The 18,575-nt window shown below is 45.0% G+C and overlaps 1 protein-coding gene across 2 annotated transcripts in view; it reads left to right on the forward strand.

The window, feature by feature from the left end:
* Positions 1-2,430: 2,430 nt before the first annotated feature.
* Positions 2,431-18,575, forward strand: part of SMARCAL1 (SWI/SNF related, matrix associated, actin dependent regulator of chromatin, subfamily a like 1) — a 51,436-nt gene continuing 35,291 nt past the window's right edge. Inside the window, exons 1-7 of one of the 2 annotated variants that reach the window (XM_010979699.3) lie at positions 2,431-2,641; positions 4,193-5,073; positions 5,679-5,729; positions 8,934-9,173; positions 11,559-11,609; positions 16,110-16,296; positions 18,261-18,411. In XM_010979699.3, the coding sequence (XP_010978001.3) occupies positions 4,251-5,073; positions 5,679-5,729; positions 8,934-9,173; positions 11,559-11,609; positions 16,110-16,296; positions 18,261-18,411 (1,503 nt within the window). In that variant the 5' untranslated portion in view covers positions 2,431-2,641; positions 4,193-4,250. Of the gene's footprint in view, positions 2,642-4,192; positions 5,074-5,678; positions 5,730-8,933; positions 9,174-11,558; positions 11,610-16,109; positions 16,297-18,260; positions 18,412-18,575 lie in introns of those variants that run through there. The other variant, XM_010979700.3, reaches the window with a different exon arrangement.

An 18,575-nucleotide genomic window follows, 5' to 3' on the forward strand; every position in this document is an offset into this window, starting at 1 on the left:
TAATATAATAGGAGTGGACTGATTCTGTGGTTGTCAGATAAAATATAGGCCCCCCCAGTTAAATTTAAACTTCAGATAAGTAATACTTTTTAATATATGTCCCATGCAATATTGCAGACAAATATGTGGGACATTTGCTAAATCTGATGATTTTAGCTATCTGTCTTCTGTCCTTCAAATATAGTAATCTTTTGGAGGATTGGGAACTGGATCTTACTCATCTCTAGAATCCCTTAAAATTGTGTCTGCAGATTTTTGGATTTCACAGACTAATTATTATTGGATACTTTTGAAAGGAAAACTACTTCTAATTTTGGTAAATAAAGGCATTTATGACCATCCTCACTTTACTAAAGAAAATGAGTTAAACATGAAAAACTATGAGATAAATTCTCAAGCCATCTTATGTAATTTTATATCATTATATAAATCATTTAAAAAATACCATTACAAAATACTCATCACATTGTCATTTTGTTTGTGTGTTTCTAAGGCAACCAGGTGCCGCTTCAAACCAGTCTGGCACTGCCCAGCTGTCCTATGTTTGGGAGCCTCAGCTATGCGGTGTTTATTTGAAGGCCTTGCATGATTTTTCCACTTTTTTGCTTTAGTTGCAAGGAGGCTCTGTGTTAACTTGGAGCTCAGCTGCTACAACTATCCTCTCCTCTCCCTCCATTCCTTGGTTCCTGCGCTTTCTTCCAGACCTTTAAACCTTTTCAGTAAATGAATTTTCACTATAAGTTGCCTCAAGAACTTTGGAAGTATAGACATTAAGGAAAAGAAAAAGCCTTGCATACAATAGCACTCAATAAATGGTGCTGAAAGAACAGATGTGAACACTGAGTGATATTTTGATTAGTTTACCTTCTGAAGACAGTTTTTAAAAACTGAATTCTTATTCTGATTTCCCATTCTTAGGATTTTAGACTGTCTGAGCTGGAAACGTAAGCATATCTTTTAGTTCATTTCCAGACCTGCTGAATTGGGCTTTAGGAACACTAGAATCCAAGCTGCATTGGTCCACATGCCCTCTTAGCTCACATCAAAGGGCAATATGCCATTTTACAAGTGAGCCAAGTGAGCCAAGGGAAGTGACTGTCACATGAACTGGTGACAGTCATGGATGGAATGCCCAGCAACCAGCTTTCTTAGCAAATTAACTGACTCTGTTGGGGCACAGGAAGGGCAGGGCAAGATGCTCATTAGTTTCTGTTCACACTATATAGTAGGGAACGGCTGCTGGGGTGTAGAGTAATGAAAGACCTAAGAAGGTGCGCTTCAAACAATAGCAACATGCCTCTCCCATCTGTTCTGGTGAACTTTACTCAAGGACTGTAAGACAGGCCAATGTCTTTGTCATTTAAAAAGCCAGATTTACTGTTTTAAAAGTCACACAGTTCTACACGATTATTTTAAGAAAATTCAAATAATTCAGAAAAATATAGATTAAAAAGTAGAAGAGTGTATCCCATCCCACCTTGGTCTTGAACTATGAGTTTACATGCATTGGTAAGTAAGGGTTTTTTTTTTTAAATGGGTCAAACTATACACATTGCTTTGTTTTTCTTAACAACACGTCTTGGCCGTTTTTCCGAATCCTTAAGTAGAGCTCTACCTTTTTGTTTTTAAATGAGCCATGTTTGAAAACAATATCAACATTTATGTGTACACTGATGATAGGGGAAAATTATATTTACTGCCAATATTTAATAGTGGAGTTGATTATGGAATGGAAATGGTGCTAGTGCTCAGAAATGGGGTAAACTGACTCTGATAGTGTCAATTTACTAATTTTCTCTCAGAAGCCTGCACTCCAGAATCAGAATCACAAATAGCCTCACAAGGCTTTGAAAAAGCTGCTCAGTTTTCCGATGTGTAAAAGGAGGACAGAAATACTGTGTGTGCCGTAAGGCTGTAGTGAGGATTAAATGAGGTAATTCACACTAAGTGCTCAGCACAATTAATGATGATGACGAAGACAATGACGACAATGCTAACTCTCTTTTGGTCCAGGAAGGTCAGGCTGGAGTTGAACAGCAAGTGGGGCTTAAACTGCAAGGTTATCAATTCAGTAATGGATGCCTCTGGGGCTTCTTTTATTAAGAGCTACCAAATCTGTTTGCCCGTCTGGGAAGCCCTTTGGAGACAGCTCTGACAGCCTTGAGAGCTCTGTCAGCGAGACTCCAATTTAGGAAACCTGAAGGACCCAGGCTTTCAGGATCCAGAACTCGAAAGATTTCACGAAACCTTTGAGGGTACCAAGGACTATACTTCCCAGGGTGCACCATTCTAGCCCCTCTCATGACGTTGCGTCTCTCCTAATTCTCACCAGGCTCCGGGTTCAAACTACAAATCCCAGAAGACCTTGCAGCGCCGCTCAGGTCTTCTCATAACGCTAACTTTTTGAAGCGTAGCTGGGGCCGCGTTGCCTGCTGGGAAATGTAGTTCCACGGTGAACAACCCCGCCACCAACACTACCTCCAGGCCCTGCTCCTGAAATAAGACGAGCGAACTGGCAGCGTTAAAATACCGGCTCCTAACCGGCCACCCGGAGAAGTAATCTGGTTCGGGAGGGCTCTGGAGACGCGCCTGGGTTCGGGGTCGGCCGCGAACGTGGCTCGCTTTCCAGGCCTCTCTCTAGGTGAGAAGAGAAACTGGGAGGAAGGCGGCGGAGGCGGACGAGACCAAATGGTAGCCTGGGGCAGGGAGTAGGCCAACGGGAAGGGTGAATCCAAGTGGAGGTGATAGGGGTGGGAGTGGGACGTGGCTCTCCCGTACTGCGGAGTCGGGGGAAGGCGCACCCCCAAATAGCGTGGAACACAGGTCCCAGCGAAAAGAAGAGGGGCGTCCGTGTGGCGGGACCATAAGTTCGGGGCTGATCAATGGGACTTCGTTCCATGGCCTTGACTCCCCTGGCTAGTGGAGGCAGCGCACCAGGACTTGGACCTGGAAGTTTTGGGGGCTCAGGAGAGCCCTGGTTGGAAAGTTAGGCAAGAGTGTTTTACTCAGGGAGCCTGAGAGCTTCATCCGTGCCCCGGGAACAAAACCGTTCCCTAACCCTTTCTTAACTGCTGGTGGTTGGAGGAAGTGGGAGGTCTCAGGAGATAGATGTTTGGGGTTCTTGTCAAGGAAGTTCTTGTCAAGGATGGAAACCTTTGACTCCTCGGGGTCCCCATGTTATCATTGTAAGCATCACATGGTACTACGTTGGATGGAAGCTATTTATTCTGAACCAAGCCAGAGAAATTGGTTTCCAGCGCCCTGGGTTTAGGGTACTGTAAAAGTGACTCAGCTCATGGAAAAATGACTTAGGTAAATTAATTGGCAAGAAAAAAAGGGAGGGGGTGGATACAAAACAGAACACTAATGATCCTATTTTGTAATAAATTCATCTATCTTCCAAATACATGACATGTATCTATGGATATAGATAGGAAAAAATCAGAATTATTCTTTACTTTAAATTATGAACAGTGGTTATTGGTGGATGATGAGATTACAGATTAGTTTTACTCTTTTCTTTATGTAGCATCTGAATTTGTGCAATGAGAATATATATATTTTTTCCCCTTATTTTTCTTAAGAGTCACTCGATTGCCCCATGGTGGTAGGTTTGGAAAGCACGCTAAGGTTTGCACCTGACCATCTGCAGATTGATTTGCCAGGAATGATAAAAGGATTGATTTTGGGGGGCAGGGAGGCAGGTGAATTTAGTGTGCAGTGTGTGTGATGTGAATGCTTTTTTCCTTCTTCCAGGTTGGAAAGAGGCTATTTTAGCAAGGGTCACTCCATGGTATTTGGTTATTTTGGTCTATGTCAGTCTAATCCGTTATCCTTTCTAGTTTGAAATGTCACCCTTCTTGTTATCTGATGGATTTAATTGGCACTGCATAACTTTCTTGAGATCTGATAACTTGTATTGGCTGGTGCATGAGAGAGAGAAATACTGCAGTTGAAATAACCTTTTCAGCTTTGGATTTGATCGACCTTGCTTTTTGCTCTTTTTGTCAAGGTCATGGTTTTTGGCATATGGTACCTACTGTCCCTGTGTGTGTGTTTAATTATAAAAGAAACCTTAATTTATTCTCTGATTATGCTTCTCGTGCATTTCCTGGCACAAAAGCTTGTTAAAATCAAAGTAAGCAAATAAATACATTTAATGTTTATTTCAATATTGTTTTTCCTTCCTCAGCTTTTGCCAAGTTTCTGATTAAAGAACGACATTCCTGCATGAGCGTTTTCCTGTTAAAATGTCCTTGCCTCTTACAGAGGAGCAGAGGAAAAAAATTGAAGAGAATCGGCAAAAGGCTCTGGCCCGTAGAGCTGAGAAATTATTGGCAGAACAGCGTCAGAACGCAGGCTCTGGCTTCACCGTTGCTGCCACACCTTCCCAGTCCAAGCAGGGCCCTTCTCAAACCCCCCCCAGGGATCCTTCTAACTCAGGGAGCCATGGTGTTGTTTTCAAGCAACAGAATCCCAGGAGTTCATCGAATGGTGACCAGAGACCCCCAAATTCCCAGAGTTTTCAACTCAGCACCTCAACGTGGACACAGGGGACATGGAAAAGGCAAGAGAAGATGCCCACAGCCTGCCCAAGCCACAGCCCACCGAGCCAAATGACTGTCACTGGCATCTCCCCTCCCTTGGCACACAGCCCTCCAGAGGTCACCAGCCAACAGCTCTTGGGTTATGAGTTAGGTTATGGTCATCCTCAGGCTTCACATGAGACCACATTGACACCTTTTGCTAACACAGCTCATGAGCCTTTGGCCAAAGCAAAGAATTCCCAGGAAACAGCAGCTTCTTCCTCCCGACCCAGGGATCCTGAATCAGAGGCCAGGATGTCAAGACCCTCCACCTCCGGGCAGAACATTTCTGACATCCGTTGTGGCTCAGGGAGTGTGACGCCTAAGACAGAAGGAAGACTCCAACAGAAATCAGGGACCCCACTCCAGAAAGCGGCAAGCTCCCAGCAGGGAATGTGCATAAGGGATGGAGACCGTTTCCAGGTGAAGATCGGGTACAATGTGGAGCTCATTGCAGTGTTTAAGAGTCTGTCCAGCAGACGTTACGGTAATAAGTCTTCCATCTAGTTCTTGTTCGGATGTTTTGTCATATTTCTAGAATCTCTTTAACTCTGAAAGTTTCTCATAAATATAAAGAGAGTGCATTGGCACATTCTGTCCATCCAGTTGTTAAAAATTTTCTATTTTAGCTCATGTTTCCTTTTGTAACAGACATGCCTTCAAACCGTTGCCCCACTCAGGGGCTGCTGCATGGCCATACAGAGCATAGATGGATATCTACTCAGAGGCAGATGCCCCTGCCAGGTGCTTTCTATGCCTTGTAGCACTGAAGCCTAACAACAGTTCTTTGCCATAAGTAGGTGTTATTTACATTTCAAAGGCGATGGAACTGGCTCAGCAAGATGAAGTGATGTACTCAGTTTGGTTCATCCACAAGGGCAGAGCAGAAGCATTATCCTCATTTATATTTGCTGTTTGTTCTCTGCAGGGATTTTGTACGGCAATAGGGGCTTTTCAGTCAACTGTTTTGAACTTAGCATTCATTCATTCATTCATTCATTCAATAAACCTTTGTTAAATATCCAAGTACAACTTATAACAACAGCCATCAGCCTCATTGTGGGCAAACCAGGTACTTCTGTTTCATTTCAGATCCTGCCACCAAGACGTGGAACTTCAGCATGACGGACTACGATGCCCTAAGTAAGTAGCTGTGTTGTTGCCCCTCGTGCAGGAAGATGCTGGTTTTGAAAAGTTCCTCTGGAGGAGCAGATGTCGTCTAGCTGGTTGTTCATATGGCTTTTTGGGTGCCAAGGCCCATCTTCCTTCTCACCATGGCCAGCCTAGTAAGGCAGGTCCTTGGGAGGAAGTCACTGGTCATATTAACAAAAGGTAGCACTTAAGGGAGCCTGCTACATGCCAGGTTGTTATAAGCCCCTTATATATGCTAACTCTTTTATTCCATATAACAGCCATTTTACAGATGGGAAAACTGAGGCCCAGAGAGGCTCACATAGCCAATAGGTTGTGCAACTGGGATTCAAACCCAGGCAATCTGACTTGAGAGTGCATATTCCTACTGTACTGCAGGCTCCAGCCATGCCAGGCAGCTGTGAACCCCCTGCTCCCAGGAAGGGTAACAGTTCAACAAACAATGCAGAACCTCACCATACTCTCTCTGTGGCTGGTTAACCCGAGAGTGCGGGGAGGGAGTGCTGCCCAGACTGGCTCCAGCCAGTGCCATGTCTGGTGTTGGTCGGGCACCTTGGGTGCCCCACACTGCCTTCTGAGGCTTTGCTGACTGTCTTCCACCAAGGTTTTTGCCACCTTCTCGCGGGGCCTGGAGCCTGCACCTCAGTCAGAGTCAGCCCTGGGTGTTCTCATCTCCCATTCTGCTTGTCAATCCTGGCAGCCACTCCTGTTCCCTCTCTGTCCCACCCCGTTCAAAAAGCCGAAAGCAGAGGGTGCATGGTGAGGTCACTCCCTTACCATTTTGGGGCACAAGGTAGAATTCTCTGGAGTCACCAGGACAGTTTCCGGGGATGATGGGACAGCTCCCTGCAGAATGTCTCTCCTTGGCCTCTACCTATTGAAATGCATGGCATCCAGTGGCATCTCTTCTTTTGGAAGCTGCTGATGATCTTTTTGAGGAGCTCACTTTTACCATTATTTTAATCCATTTGTTAGGTACTGGGAGGAGAAGACCAGTGCTCGGGATTAAGACTGCAGTTCTTGTTGAGGAGGGGATAGCTCAGTGGTAGAGCGCATGCTTAGCATGCACCAGGTCCTGGGTTCAATCCCCAGTACCTCCATTGAAATAAATAAATAGACCTTATTACTCCCCCACCCCCAAAAAACATTAAATGAATAAATAAGTTAAAAATAATATTAAAAAAAAGACTGCAGGTCTTGACACCTGGTAGTCTCACTGTTGCTTGTGTTAAACCAGTGATTTCCACTGTTACAAAGTCTTTATCATGTCAGGTCAAATGTTTTTTTCTTTTTTATTTTTTTTATACTTTTATAGATGTATACAAAAGTAACCTACAAAGACTCTTTGAAAGTCTTTGTTTTGTCTTGTCATCTTTTTACTCCTGTTCTCTGACCACAGTGCACGGTGACTTGGATGACTTCCGCTTTTGCAAATTCATTTATGTTTTCTTGGGTGGTACGGTTGTTTTTGGTAATGCTCCACATGTTTTTTTCTTTAGAAAACTGTTTATTGGGCACAGAATTCTCTCTGTAGCTTTCATATGAATTTTGCTGATGATCAGTTGTTTAGCTCCTCTGCATCCTTATCAGTGTTTGGCACACTCAGTCTGCTTTCTACCAAGATACACCTTGAACACTCTTGAAACGATTGTGGATTTGTGCATTTGTTTCTTAATTTTCAGGTAGTTCATGATTGCTGTGTCTTCTTAGTAGATTATACTTTTTATTAATATAAAATATAAAGACTATCTCTGTCAGTCTTTAATGTCACTCTCCTTTGGGTACGCCTCTGAATTTTGCCTCTTTAACCTACCACACACTCGTCATCAGTCATATGGAAAGCATATCAATGTGCAAAGAAGAAAAACAGCCCCCATCTCTTCCCACTCACTTAAACACTGTTAGCATTTTAGTTTTGTTCCTTCCAGCCTTTTTTCCTGTGCATTAAAACATACAATATTTTATATATGCAATTTAATTTATATCCTGCCTTTTTCACTTGGTGTTCCTGCATAAGCGTTTTTATTTCAATGGTGCATATTAAACAGTTCAGAGTAATGAAAAGTGTATGTATCCATTATTGAACCACTTTGGCCTCCAAAAAAATGATTTCATACTGTTGAACTTAATATTGTTTTTTGTTATTTTTGTCTTTTCCAAAATTTCTTCCAAAAAAAGAAATTAATGACTTTATAACATTCGATTGTAAGGATGGGTCGGAAATTGGGTAAATCATTTTCTTTTTGTTTAATTTTAACTTGCTCCCAGTTTTCCCAGTGTTAAAGCTGTAAGGAACATTTTGGTCTATAAATTTTTGTATTTTCAACTGTTAGTTGAGATAGATTCCTGGAAGTTGAATCATTATGACCACTTTTTAGGGCTCTTGCCATATATTGCCAAACTGTTTTCCAGAAGGTTTTATTCCCATCTGGCAATGCTGATGTCTGTTTTCCTAATCCCGCAGGTTTGGTAAGTAAAACATGGCTTTTTATTACTCTGATTATTTGTGAAGTTGCACATTTCTCCAAATGTCTATTAGTCCTTTCCCCTCCTCTTTTGAATTGGTTACATCTCTGTCTTCTTATCTTTGTATTTTTTTAAAGTATGAGCTCTGTTTATATTTCTTGCAAGTATCTTTATTCAGGAGTTTTGCCTTTCATTTCAGCCTGTGTTTTTTGACAATTTAGTTTTATGTCATCAAATCTGTTAATCTTTAAAATGTGTCAGTAATAGAGGAAGTAAGGTTCCAAACTGTGTGTTTGTGGCCTGATGGTCCTGCATTCCTTCCTTGTCCTCCCAGCGGCAGGCAGAGCAGTCACCTGGGCATAGGGTTAAATGGGTGGTTTCGGGTGTGCTGACGCACCTGGGTGGCTTCTCTGACACGGCAACAGAAATTATCTAGTAAGTTTACTCATCCTGCTGAGGTTCCTCTTTCCCCTTTTCATTTCTGAATTCTGAGTTTTTAAAATTTGAAAACCTAAGGAATAGAAGAGTCAGGTTCAGGAAATACCGAAATTCCCGAAGCCCCAGTGAAAGCGCACAGGCACGCCTTCCCCATCTGGCAGTCCCCATCTCACCCGCCTGCCAGATGTAACTCCTGCCCCTGCTCCTGCTTTCCTCCTCTGCCTGCCTGAGCATCCAGGGCCGCATGAAAGCCTCCTGGGTCGTCATCTCTGTTTTCTTCTTCTTTGGCAGTGAGAGCAGCCCAACACCTCCCTGCTGTCACCCTGCAGCCTCTGGAAGGGGCCGAGGGCCGCAGGGAGCCGCCCTCCACTGGCAGCGGCAGCGTGGCCCAGGCCTGCCTTCCTGCAGCTCCCTCCCTCACCTTTGTCAAAGGGCAGTGCGTGCTCATCTCCCGGGCCCGCTTCGAGGCAGACATCGGCTACTCAGAAGGCCTGATTGTACTGTTTCAACAGATGGATTCCAGAAATTATGGCAAGTAATTGGCTTCTGCCTCGCTCCCAGGATGCAAAGTGGTCTGTGATCTCAGAGTAGGGTGTCTTCCCCTCTTTGAGTATTCTGAGAGGACTTTCTTAATAGAGTCTTCTTAGCCTGCTCCTCTATGGAAAGGTGCTGTCTAAATTGTTCCAGGTGGTTGAATACGTAGTGGGGCCTCTTTTGTCCTTAAAGGCCTCACAAAGAGAAGACTCCTTCCCCAGTCACCTGGTCAGTGTCTTCTTGGTGGAAGCAGGTAAGTTACTGCTTCAGCCACTTAAACTCACCTATTTTTATTTTGTCCTTAGGAGAGCTTGAAAAATAGATGTTTGCCATAAAATTAAATGCCTTTGGGTAGACAAAGCCAATGGTTCTCAAACTTGAGCATGCATCCAAACCACCTTGAGGGGTGGGTAAAACACAGATTGCCGAGCCCCAACCCCAATGTAGACACTGAAGCCTGGTTCCCACCCGGAGATACTGATTTAATTGGCTTGAGGTGGGGCCTGGGCACTGGCATTTTAAAAAAATCTTCAGGTGGGTCTGTAATCAGTCAGGATTGAAAACCACCAGCCAAAGCAGAGCAGTTTTGCTGTATGTTTTGTGAGGTTCTTCAAAAGCTGCCCTATCAGAATAAGGAACAGAAGAATTCTGAATTCCTGGGTTTCGTTCTTAGCTTGGGCCATGTTGTTTTACAAAACAGTGTGGCTTTTACGGATTCATATTCCCATTCTTGAAGTGGTTTTAGTGTTTCCTTTGGCAAGTAGAAAACAAACCTTTAAAACCTCCCACCTGAATGTGAACAGCTGAAATATTGACATCCAACCCTGCCCAGACGCAGACATCGAAAACCCATGATTGGCTCTGTTTTTATTTTATTTCATTTCATTTTATTTTTCATTTCATTTCATTTCATCCATAGCAGTTATCCACAGACTTCCCTGTTTGCTGCCCTGCCATTGTTAGGATCAAGCTGTCAGAAAGGGCCTCCTGCACTATTCCCATATCAAGAGTAGTCTGTCTGCCATAGTAAACAAACTTATGGTTACCAGGAATGAAAGGTGATGGGAAGGGATAAATTGGGAGTTCAAGATTTGAAAATATTAACTACTATATATAAAATAGATAAACAACAGGTTTCTTCTGTATAGCTCAGGAAACTATATTCAATATCTTGTAGTAACCTATAATGACAAAGAATATGAAAAGGAATAAGTGTACATATATGTATGACTGAAACATTATGCTGTGCAGTAGAAATTGACACATGGTAAACTGATTATACTTTAATGAAAAGAAAAAAAAGCAAAATGATCTGAAAAAATTATGGGAAATAACAAAGAAGGAAAAAAAGAGTAGTCTGTCTGCCTTTGGTCTTTGTCAGGTTACACCTAGGCCAGCTTGCTTTTTTCCTGAAGTGGACTCACTATGTCTACAGTGCCGTTTCCCTAACCACCTGCTCCCTCAGTGACCATACCTAGAAGAATTAACTACTGCTGCCTGGGAAGAAGCACTTGCTGATTTGGAGCTTGCTTTTCTCAGTGGGTTGATTGGTTGGAAAAGCTCTCTAAGTAATTGGCCAGCGCTGGGTAGTGAGATGCTCACTCTTCTTAGTTAATGTATGTAGGTTATGCTCCACTGTGCTAATCAGGAGATGGCATCCTTGTTATCATCATCATGATTTAGAATTACTCCCCTTTTTTTTGAGTGTGCATTGTTTACCAGATACCCTTTCATAAGCATTTGACATTTAAATTTTACATAATCCTCACAAGAACCCTGTGAGGCAGGGGCTGTAGGATCCTCCTTTTTTCAGATGTGGGAGCTGAGGCACAGAGATGTTACATAACTTGCCCAAGGTCACACAGCCAGGAAGTGGCAGATCTGGGATTTGAACCAAGGCTGTTTGACTACTCTGGCCACATATGCAGCTTGTTTCCCATGTACAAAATGGAGCTAATAATGGTGCCCAGCTTGTAGCCTATTGAGGAGCCAAGGAGATGATGTGTATGAACCTCTTGGCACTGTCTCTGGCTTAAGGTAAGCACTGAATAAGTGTAAGCTGCAAGTATTATCCTGACCTTGGAAATTCAGGGCATTCCTGACCTGCAGGGCCGTCCCCAGGGATGTGTCCCCTTAGCACCCTTTATCACCACTCTTATAAGCCAGTGCTGTCACCACATTTGCCTGTCTTTCCTCCCTGAATTCTGTGAAAGCCACGAGGACAGGGCCTCTCAATTTCTGTGTCCATAGTGCCAGGCACCCAAGATCAGCCACATCACGTGAGTCTCCTTGGGGGGTTATAAAACCAGGGAATGATTAAGTGCAATGACATTATATGAGAGCAAGGTGTCACATTTGCCTCTTTGTTTCTTGTCATTGCAGATGTCAAGACCAGGAAGTGGAACTTTCTCCTGGAAGAGCACAGTAAACTAAGTGAGATGCCCACATTGTTTGTTTTATATCATGCTGTTGCTAAGCCTTCAATTGAATGTCTTTTAAAAGAATCACGTCCTCCCCTCTACTGCATTAATTTCGCATGCTGGCATACAGGACTGGTAGAGGTGAGGATGGTCCCCGTCTGCTGGGGTGGCGGCTTTACAGCAGCCCAGGCAAACGCAGAGCCTCTTCTTCCATCAGGGTGAGGCAGTCCTGTTCAAATTCTTGAGGCCTGTGAAACCTCCTACCCATCGAAGTACTGGAAGTAAGGGTATATGGACTTTGGGAATCAAAGGCGAGCTAGGATTGCTTGGCTTAAATGGAAGCTGTTTTGAATTCCTTCTGAGAACAGGCTCTCAGTTTACTTCTAGCACCAGGTGGTCAGTGAAGGTTGGAGAGCCTTAGTGGTTACAGGCTTCATAATGGGCTGAATTCTGAAGCCAAGGCCAGGGTGCGTAAACATTTAATAAGCGCTTTGGAGACTGACCAAGGGAAGGGCTCTGTGTACAGGTCAACTACAGGAAAGAAGCCAATTTGGGCTTACGTTTCTCGGTGTTCTGCTTGGGTGGGGCAATGGATCTCAGAGAGCAGCATGGTGTATCTCCTGGGCTTGGTCATATCTCAGTCTGTCCGTCACCAATCTTCCAGGCTGTTATGATCCTGCGGGGTATGAAGCTGGTACAGCATAGGTTCCTCCTGTGTGACCCTTTGAGGACTTTCTGGTACCAAAGGTGGTACCAGTCAGGCCAAGAGAGACATACTCCAGCTGGGGGGGCTCCAAGTCATTAGCCGTCTTGCCCACCAGGCTAGGGCCTTAAGGAAGAGGGTCCCTTCCCTCTGTGTCCTTATGTGACTTGCTGTGTCAGGTAGGTAACTGAATATTCTGGGTCCCATTTGTCCCTTCAGTTAAAAAAAGGAGGAGGTGTATTTCATCCATTTCTGCCCTACTGAGAGAAATTAAATCAAAGGGAAGCGCTTTTAATTCCTTGAGGAAAGACTTGCTGTAAAGTCAAGGTTAAGTTTGAATACGATGAGTTACTTATTTAGTATCAGCAAACACTCACTGATGCAGGAAGGTTGGCTGACGTCGATCTGAGACCCCATGGCGTGTGCCGTTTGGAACCTGTAATTGAGAGCAAACCATTTGGCCAGAGCTGAATTTTTGATGATTTCTCTCTCACCCCTTTGTCTTTCAACCGCAGAAAGACATATAAATATGTGAGTTATAGAGGCTTTGACTTTTATGGAAGGACAAAAAGCAGGATGTTTACAGCATTAGCAGATAGACATAATGTTGAAAAACTATGACTCACAGTTCACATAGCGTTATATATAACAGTTCCAAGTCTTGTGGGCCAGGGACTCCTTGAAATGTCTGATGAAGACAAAGAATTCTTCACCCAGAAAAATGCACATAATGGCTACACGTAAGATTTTGCTTTTGATATCACTAATCCCAAGGGTCCTGAGTTGAGAATTCAGAGTTAGAGTCCAGATTGCTTTTTAACATGCTGTCTCATTGTTATAATGTCCTGTAGACTGTAAGGCTGATTCTCCCCATTTCACAGACTAGGAGAAGCTTGGAGCCAGAGAAAGGAAACAGTTGTTTTCCTTGTCTGGAACACTGCAGTGTTATAAGCAAGTTGGACTGAAATTACAGTTTTGAGTTTGTGATATGACCCATTGGGAAATTTAGAAGCCAGGTCCAGGAGCTAAGAGGCCCAGGAGGTGAGGTGCTGCAGAATATCAGTCCCCAGTTTAGTTCTGATTCCACTGTTAACAGACGGTAAACCTGGGACTTTGCACCTCCCTCCTCACCCCTAGGTCTCATTCCTCATGTGTAAGGTCAGAGAGTTGACCTGAGCAGTGGGCACGTGCGTATGAACCTGATGAAGGGGCAGTGAGAGCTGAGTGTGTGAGTGCTCACTGCTGGGGTGCGCCTGTTACTGTCTCCAGATAAGGTGCGTCTCAGAGCCTTCCTCCTCGCTCTCCTCAGGCGGATTTGGGCCCTCTTGGCCACGGTGAAATTGGCAAAGGGCCCTCTGTTTTCCCCTGCCTGTCACAGTCCAGAAGGGTTCTGCGTGCCCCTCGATGGTCTGGTCTTGTTAGCTGCTATTTGAAAACACGAACATCTCTCTGCCTGGTGGCTCGGTTGCATACTGCCAGAGAGCTAGTTCACAGAGATGACTTGTCGGTGACTCATGAAGCCAGATGGCACTTTGCTGTCATCTCCCAGCACGGGAAAGGGCTAGCAGGGACAGCCGTTGACAGCGGATGGAGGCCGTCTCAGAAACACACTCAGCTGGTTGAACGAGCAGCGTAGGGCCGGGGAGACGCTAGTCAGTAGGAAACAGAGTGGAGGTTGGATTTTTCCCTCTTCAGTGGCTGAAAGGACATAATGCTTACAAAGCACCACATTTCACCCCAGCTGGATTGTTAGCCCTTTCTTAGCTTTCATCAGGTATCTGAGTGCCGAAGATCCCTAGGATTAAAATGAAAATGGGTTCTGAAAGCGCATGGAGTGCTCAGTCTGTTGAAGTGTGCAGAAACCAGCACGCTCAGATTTAATTTGGAAGTATAAAACGTGTTTCTGCATCAATATAGACAGTCTCTTTTATATTAAAGCCATCAACCTCACCTAATTTCTTATCATAGTGATTCTGTTCATGCAAACTGTTTCCAGAAATAACTGGAACATACATTTAGGGAAAGACAGAAATGGGTTTAAATATACTGAAAATACAAAGCAATTTAAGGTGACCGTAGATGGCTCGGACGTCCGTATTCACACCAGTGTTTGTAACTGCCGATTGATGGCTGTGGCAAAAGACTTGGCATGGTGGTGAGGAGATTATGAAAATGCACAAACATATGGACTAGAGAATTAACAACTTTAGATTTCAAATGATATTGGGTAGAAATGAAGGAGACCCACGTTCTCTATCTGGTTCCTTCTGGATTCTTGAAGACAGTTAACCCCATGGTGAGTTACTATAACTCTCCTGGTGCCTCTGAAAAGGTAAAAGATAAAGAGCCATTGAGGATCTGTAAACAATGTTCATTCTTCTAAGCAGATTTTTCAGAGGAAATGATCACAGGGAAGAACATCTTGAAAGTTACAACTGTAGGCCAGCCGGCTGTGATGGGTTGTTTAATGGTAATTCTACCACCAGAGATTTCTAGTCTATCATCTTCTAACTTTAAAAATTTTTAACTTGTCTTCCCTTGCCTCCCCCACCCCCCAGAATTATGTTTTATTTGTGTCTGTAGCTCTGGTTATTCTTTTTCTGTTTCTCTATTGAATAAAGGGTTTTTTTTTTCCCTCTTAATTTTAAAATCAGGTGCAGCTAAATTCCTTCGAAAGCAAAATCAGCAAAATGAATTTGCTTCCATTTCCATGTAGAGACCAAGGAATTGATTTTTCCCGCTTGGTTTAGTGACTTGGGCTAGAAGACGGGATTTCCCCATCTATCCTGTAGGGGTCTGGAACCAGCGCACTTGGAAGAAAGTGAAGACCCTAAATATAAGCTTTAACTGAGAGCCTTGGTCACTCTTAGTAATAGTTTAGACTCTAAGCTTAGCAGGGGTTGGCAAACTTTTTTTATAAAAGGCCCGGTAGTCAGTATTTTCGGCTTCATGGACTTTGCAGTCCCTGTCCCAGCTACTCAGCTCTGCCGTCGTGGTGTGACAGCAGCCATTGACAGTCCATACACGAGTAGGATGGCTGAGTTCCAGTAAACCTCGTTTACCAGGACAGGTAATAGGCTGATTTGGCCCACAGGCCTTAGCTTGCTGACACCTGTAAAACTCACCTCTGTCAAGGGGAGATGATGATTCTCTTATGGAAAGGGTCAGAAGTGTGCAGGGCCACGTGCAGTGTGATTGGTTGGCGGCCTTTGCATGGACTCTGCCCTTAGTCGTTGTTTGTGGTCAGCATCACTGTCCTCCTGATCTTCCTTGGAAACGCCGAACAGCTTCTTCGCACAGAGCGCGGTGCTTCCTTGCCTGTTGTTAGCCGGTGACTTAGAATTCTCTGACTGTGAAACACCGGAGTCAAAATAAAACATAGGGAGAATGGAAACAAGACAAGATTTATTCATTCTAAGTCTTGCTTTTCCTGGGGTGATTATTTTTTTTTAAGAATATGGGTTCTTATTTATTGAATGGGAATACCAAGATAAATTTTAAAAATTACTTTGGTTTTAAAAGAAATCAGTCATAAAAACATTTTTGCTCTTTCCAGTGTTTGTGTAGTGAAGAAAATCAGTTTTGCATTACTGACTGCCCTCTGGTTTGCAGACAGTGGGAATAGAGAGGGCAAGCTAGTTCTCCACAATGCATCTGTCAGCACCCAGTTTTCTCTCCAGTTACTATTTGGAGAAGATGGCAAGCAGCAGAATTCCAGCCCCTGACCTTGGTATTTCGAAGTCCCTGCTTTCACCACGGAGATCCTGGGCATTGACACTCCAATTCATTCGCCTCTGTTCTTTTTTCTAGTTGAAAGGGCGCGCTGCCTTCCCCAAGTTCAGCTGGATCCTTTGCCCAAGACGCTCACCCTGGCTTTCGCTTCTCAGCTCGAGAAGACGTCTCTCTGTCCAGTGGCAAATATCCCTGAGGCAGACCTTTCCGGGGTGGATTCCAAGCTTGTATCTAGCCTGCTGCCCTTCCAGAGGACTGGGGTCAAGTAGGTCCTTCATCTTCCTCTTGCCCTCTCCTCGGATGTCATCACTCACCATGGACGGGTTCACGCAGACGCTCCTTCTTTTACGAAGGCTCCTCTTTCACTGCCATCTAGAAGGGTCTGGGTGTTAGCATGAAATAGCCGGGGTGCTGCTCTCTCTCTCAGACAACACGCTTTGCCATTTCAGTCCTTCATCTGTCGAGACATCCTTTGGGCCTCCTTTCACCGGGTCTCGGACTCGGTTTCCCTTTCATTTTTCCTCCTCTGGCTCCTTCATTAACTCCGAGAGAGGTTGCCCACACCCAGCTCTGGACGACCCCCATCTTCAGAGTCCAGGTTCCTCATGGCTCCAAGAGAGATCGTTGGGTCCACGCGGTGTGTGCTGGCCTCTCCAGCTAACCTGTCGCCACTGAGACGCTGTTTGTGTGAGGCACCCCAGGGCTGACAGGCGTCAGAGCCAGCGCACGGGGGCTGTTGCCATCTTTTCCTTGATCGCTCTGAAACTGCCAATGGTACTTATAGCCTTTCTTCAAAACTTCCAATTAAATCCAGATTTCAATTTTCATTTCCCGAGGAGTTTGGTATTGAGAGAAGAGGGCTGTCAATCCCATGGTTTTTTTGTTTTGCTTTGTTTTTTGTTAGAACTAAAATTGAAAACTCCCTTTAATGTACAGGGCAGAATCCCTTAGATATGTATCAGCCTGCTCCAATATCTAAACAGTTCCTTTTAATAAGGAGTGAGTTGAGACCAAGAAAGACAGTCATCTGCCTAAAGTCACTCAGCTTCCAAAAGGGGAACTGGGGCCAAAATCCATGTCTTCGACGGTGGGTGCAGCATTTTTTCTTTAATACTAAACTATCCTGTTAAATGGCGTTCAGCAGGTGATTGTTTATCATCCTGGCATTGTCTTTGTTCTCATTATTTATCACTTTGTTCCTAAGCTGGGCTACCTCAAGGCAGGGTGAAAGGAAAGTATGAAATTCAGGGGTCTTTTTTGCTTTGGGAATGACCGGGGGGCTGAAGCCAAATGGATAGCTACCCCTCAGAGGCTGAAACAAAAGGCTCTCCCTGGATAATAGTTATAAGAGAAACACTTCCTCAGCACCTTCGAAGGCCCCAGGCGCTGTTCTGAGGGCTTTAAACATTATGCACCCTGGCAGTGCTCTCTGGGGTGCTTCCTGCTGTTAGTCCCACGTCATAGCTGAAGCACGAGGAAGTCAGACAGCTTGCACAAAGGCGTACAGCTCCCAAGAGGTGGAATTAGGATTCCAGGCCAGTTGGGCTCTGAAGGAGCAGGGTAATAACTCCACACCCCTTCACACACTGTTGGCAAGGGCTGCGGCTCTGAAGGGCTGGGGGACCCTGGAGGCTGCTGGGTAATGAGACCCCTTGCTGAGGCTGGTGCCCTGTCTTAGACAGACACCATCGCTCCATCCTTTCCTCTGGCTGTCCTCCTTTTCTCCAGCATCTTCTGTCTTTGCTAGCTTTATGCACACAGAGCCCTCTCTGATCTTGAGAAAGCCTTATTTTGACCCCCCTGCCCCATCGTCGTCTTTCTTCCTTTCCCAGCAGATCCCTGATGTGACAAGCGCCACCCTCCCAGCACCTCGTTAGGGGCTGTTTCCCACTATCCTCCTTCCGCATCCCCTGGGCCTCACCTGCCCTGGGCTGAGGACGGCTCCTTCCTGGAACCCTCTCCTTCGGCTCCCACAACCTGATTGGCTTCTAGAGCTTCTCCCTACCTTTGGACGACATTTCACGTTGTCCCTATTTGTAGCCTTTTCTTCATTGTTATCACTCTGCCCCCTGTTTGGCTCCTGTCTTCCTGCTCTGGGGAGCAGGTCTCTCCTTGTGAACAGGCAGCCCATGCCTAGCAGCAGGGTGGCTTCACGTGGGGGCACGATGGCAGGTTAACCAGCACTGTGGGACTTGCGTGGTGCCCTCTCTTCACCTTATCTGCTTTCAGTTTTGCCATCGCGAAAAGAGGCCGCCTGCTGCTGGCCGATGACATGGGCCTGGGGAAGACCATCCAAGCCATCTGCATCGCGGCCTACTACCAGAAGGAGTGGCCGCTCCTGGTGGTGGTACCTTCATCCGTGCGCTTCACCTGGGAGCAGGTCAGCTCTCCTGGTGTGGTTTTAAAAAGAAGGGTTTTCCTCAGTGTTAGAGCCATGAAATGATAGTTTGGGAACAAGACCTGGGGAGCCTGAAAGATCTTGTCTCAGCTGAAGGCAGGAGGCTGGCCAGGCTCCTGGTTTTCTGGGTTAGATCAGGTTACGCC

This window comes from Camelus dromedarius, chromosome 4 (assembly GCF_036321535.1).
Source record: "Camelus dromedarius isolate mCamDro1 chromosome 4, mCamDro1.pat, whole genome shotgun sequence".
In the NCBI taxonomy this organism is placed as follows: domain Eukaryota; kingdom Metazoa; phylum Chordata; class Mammalia; order Artiodactyla; family Camelidae; genus Camelus; species Camelus dromedarius.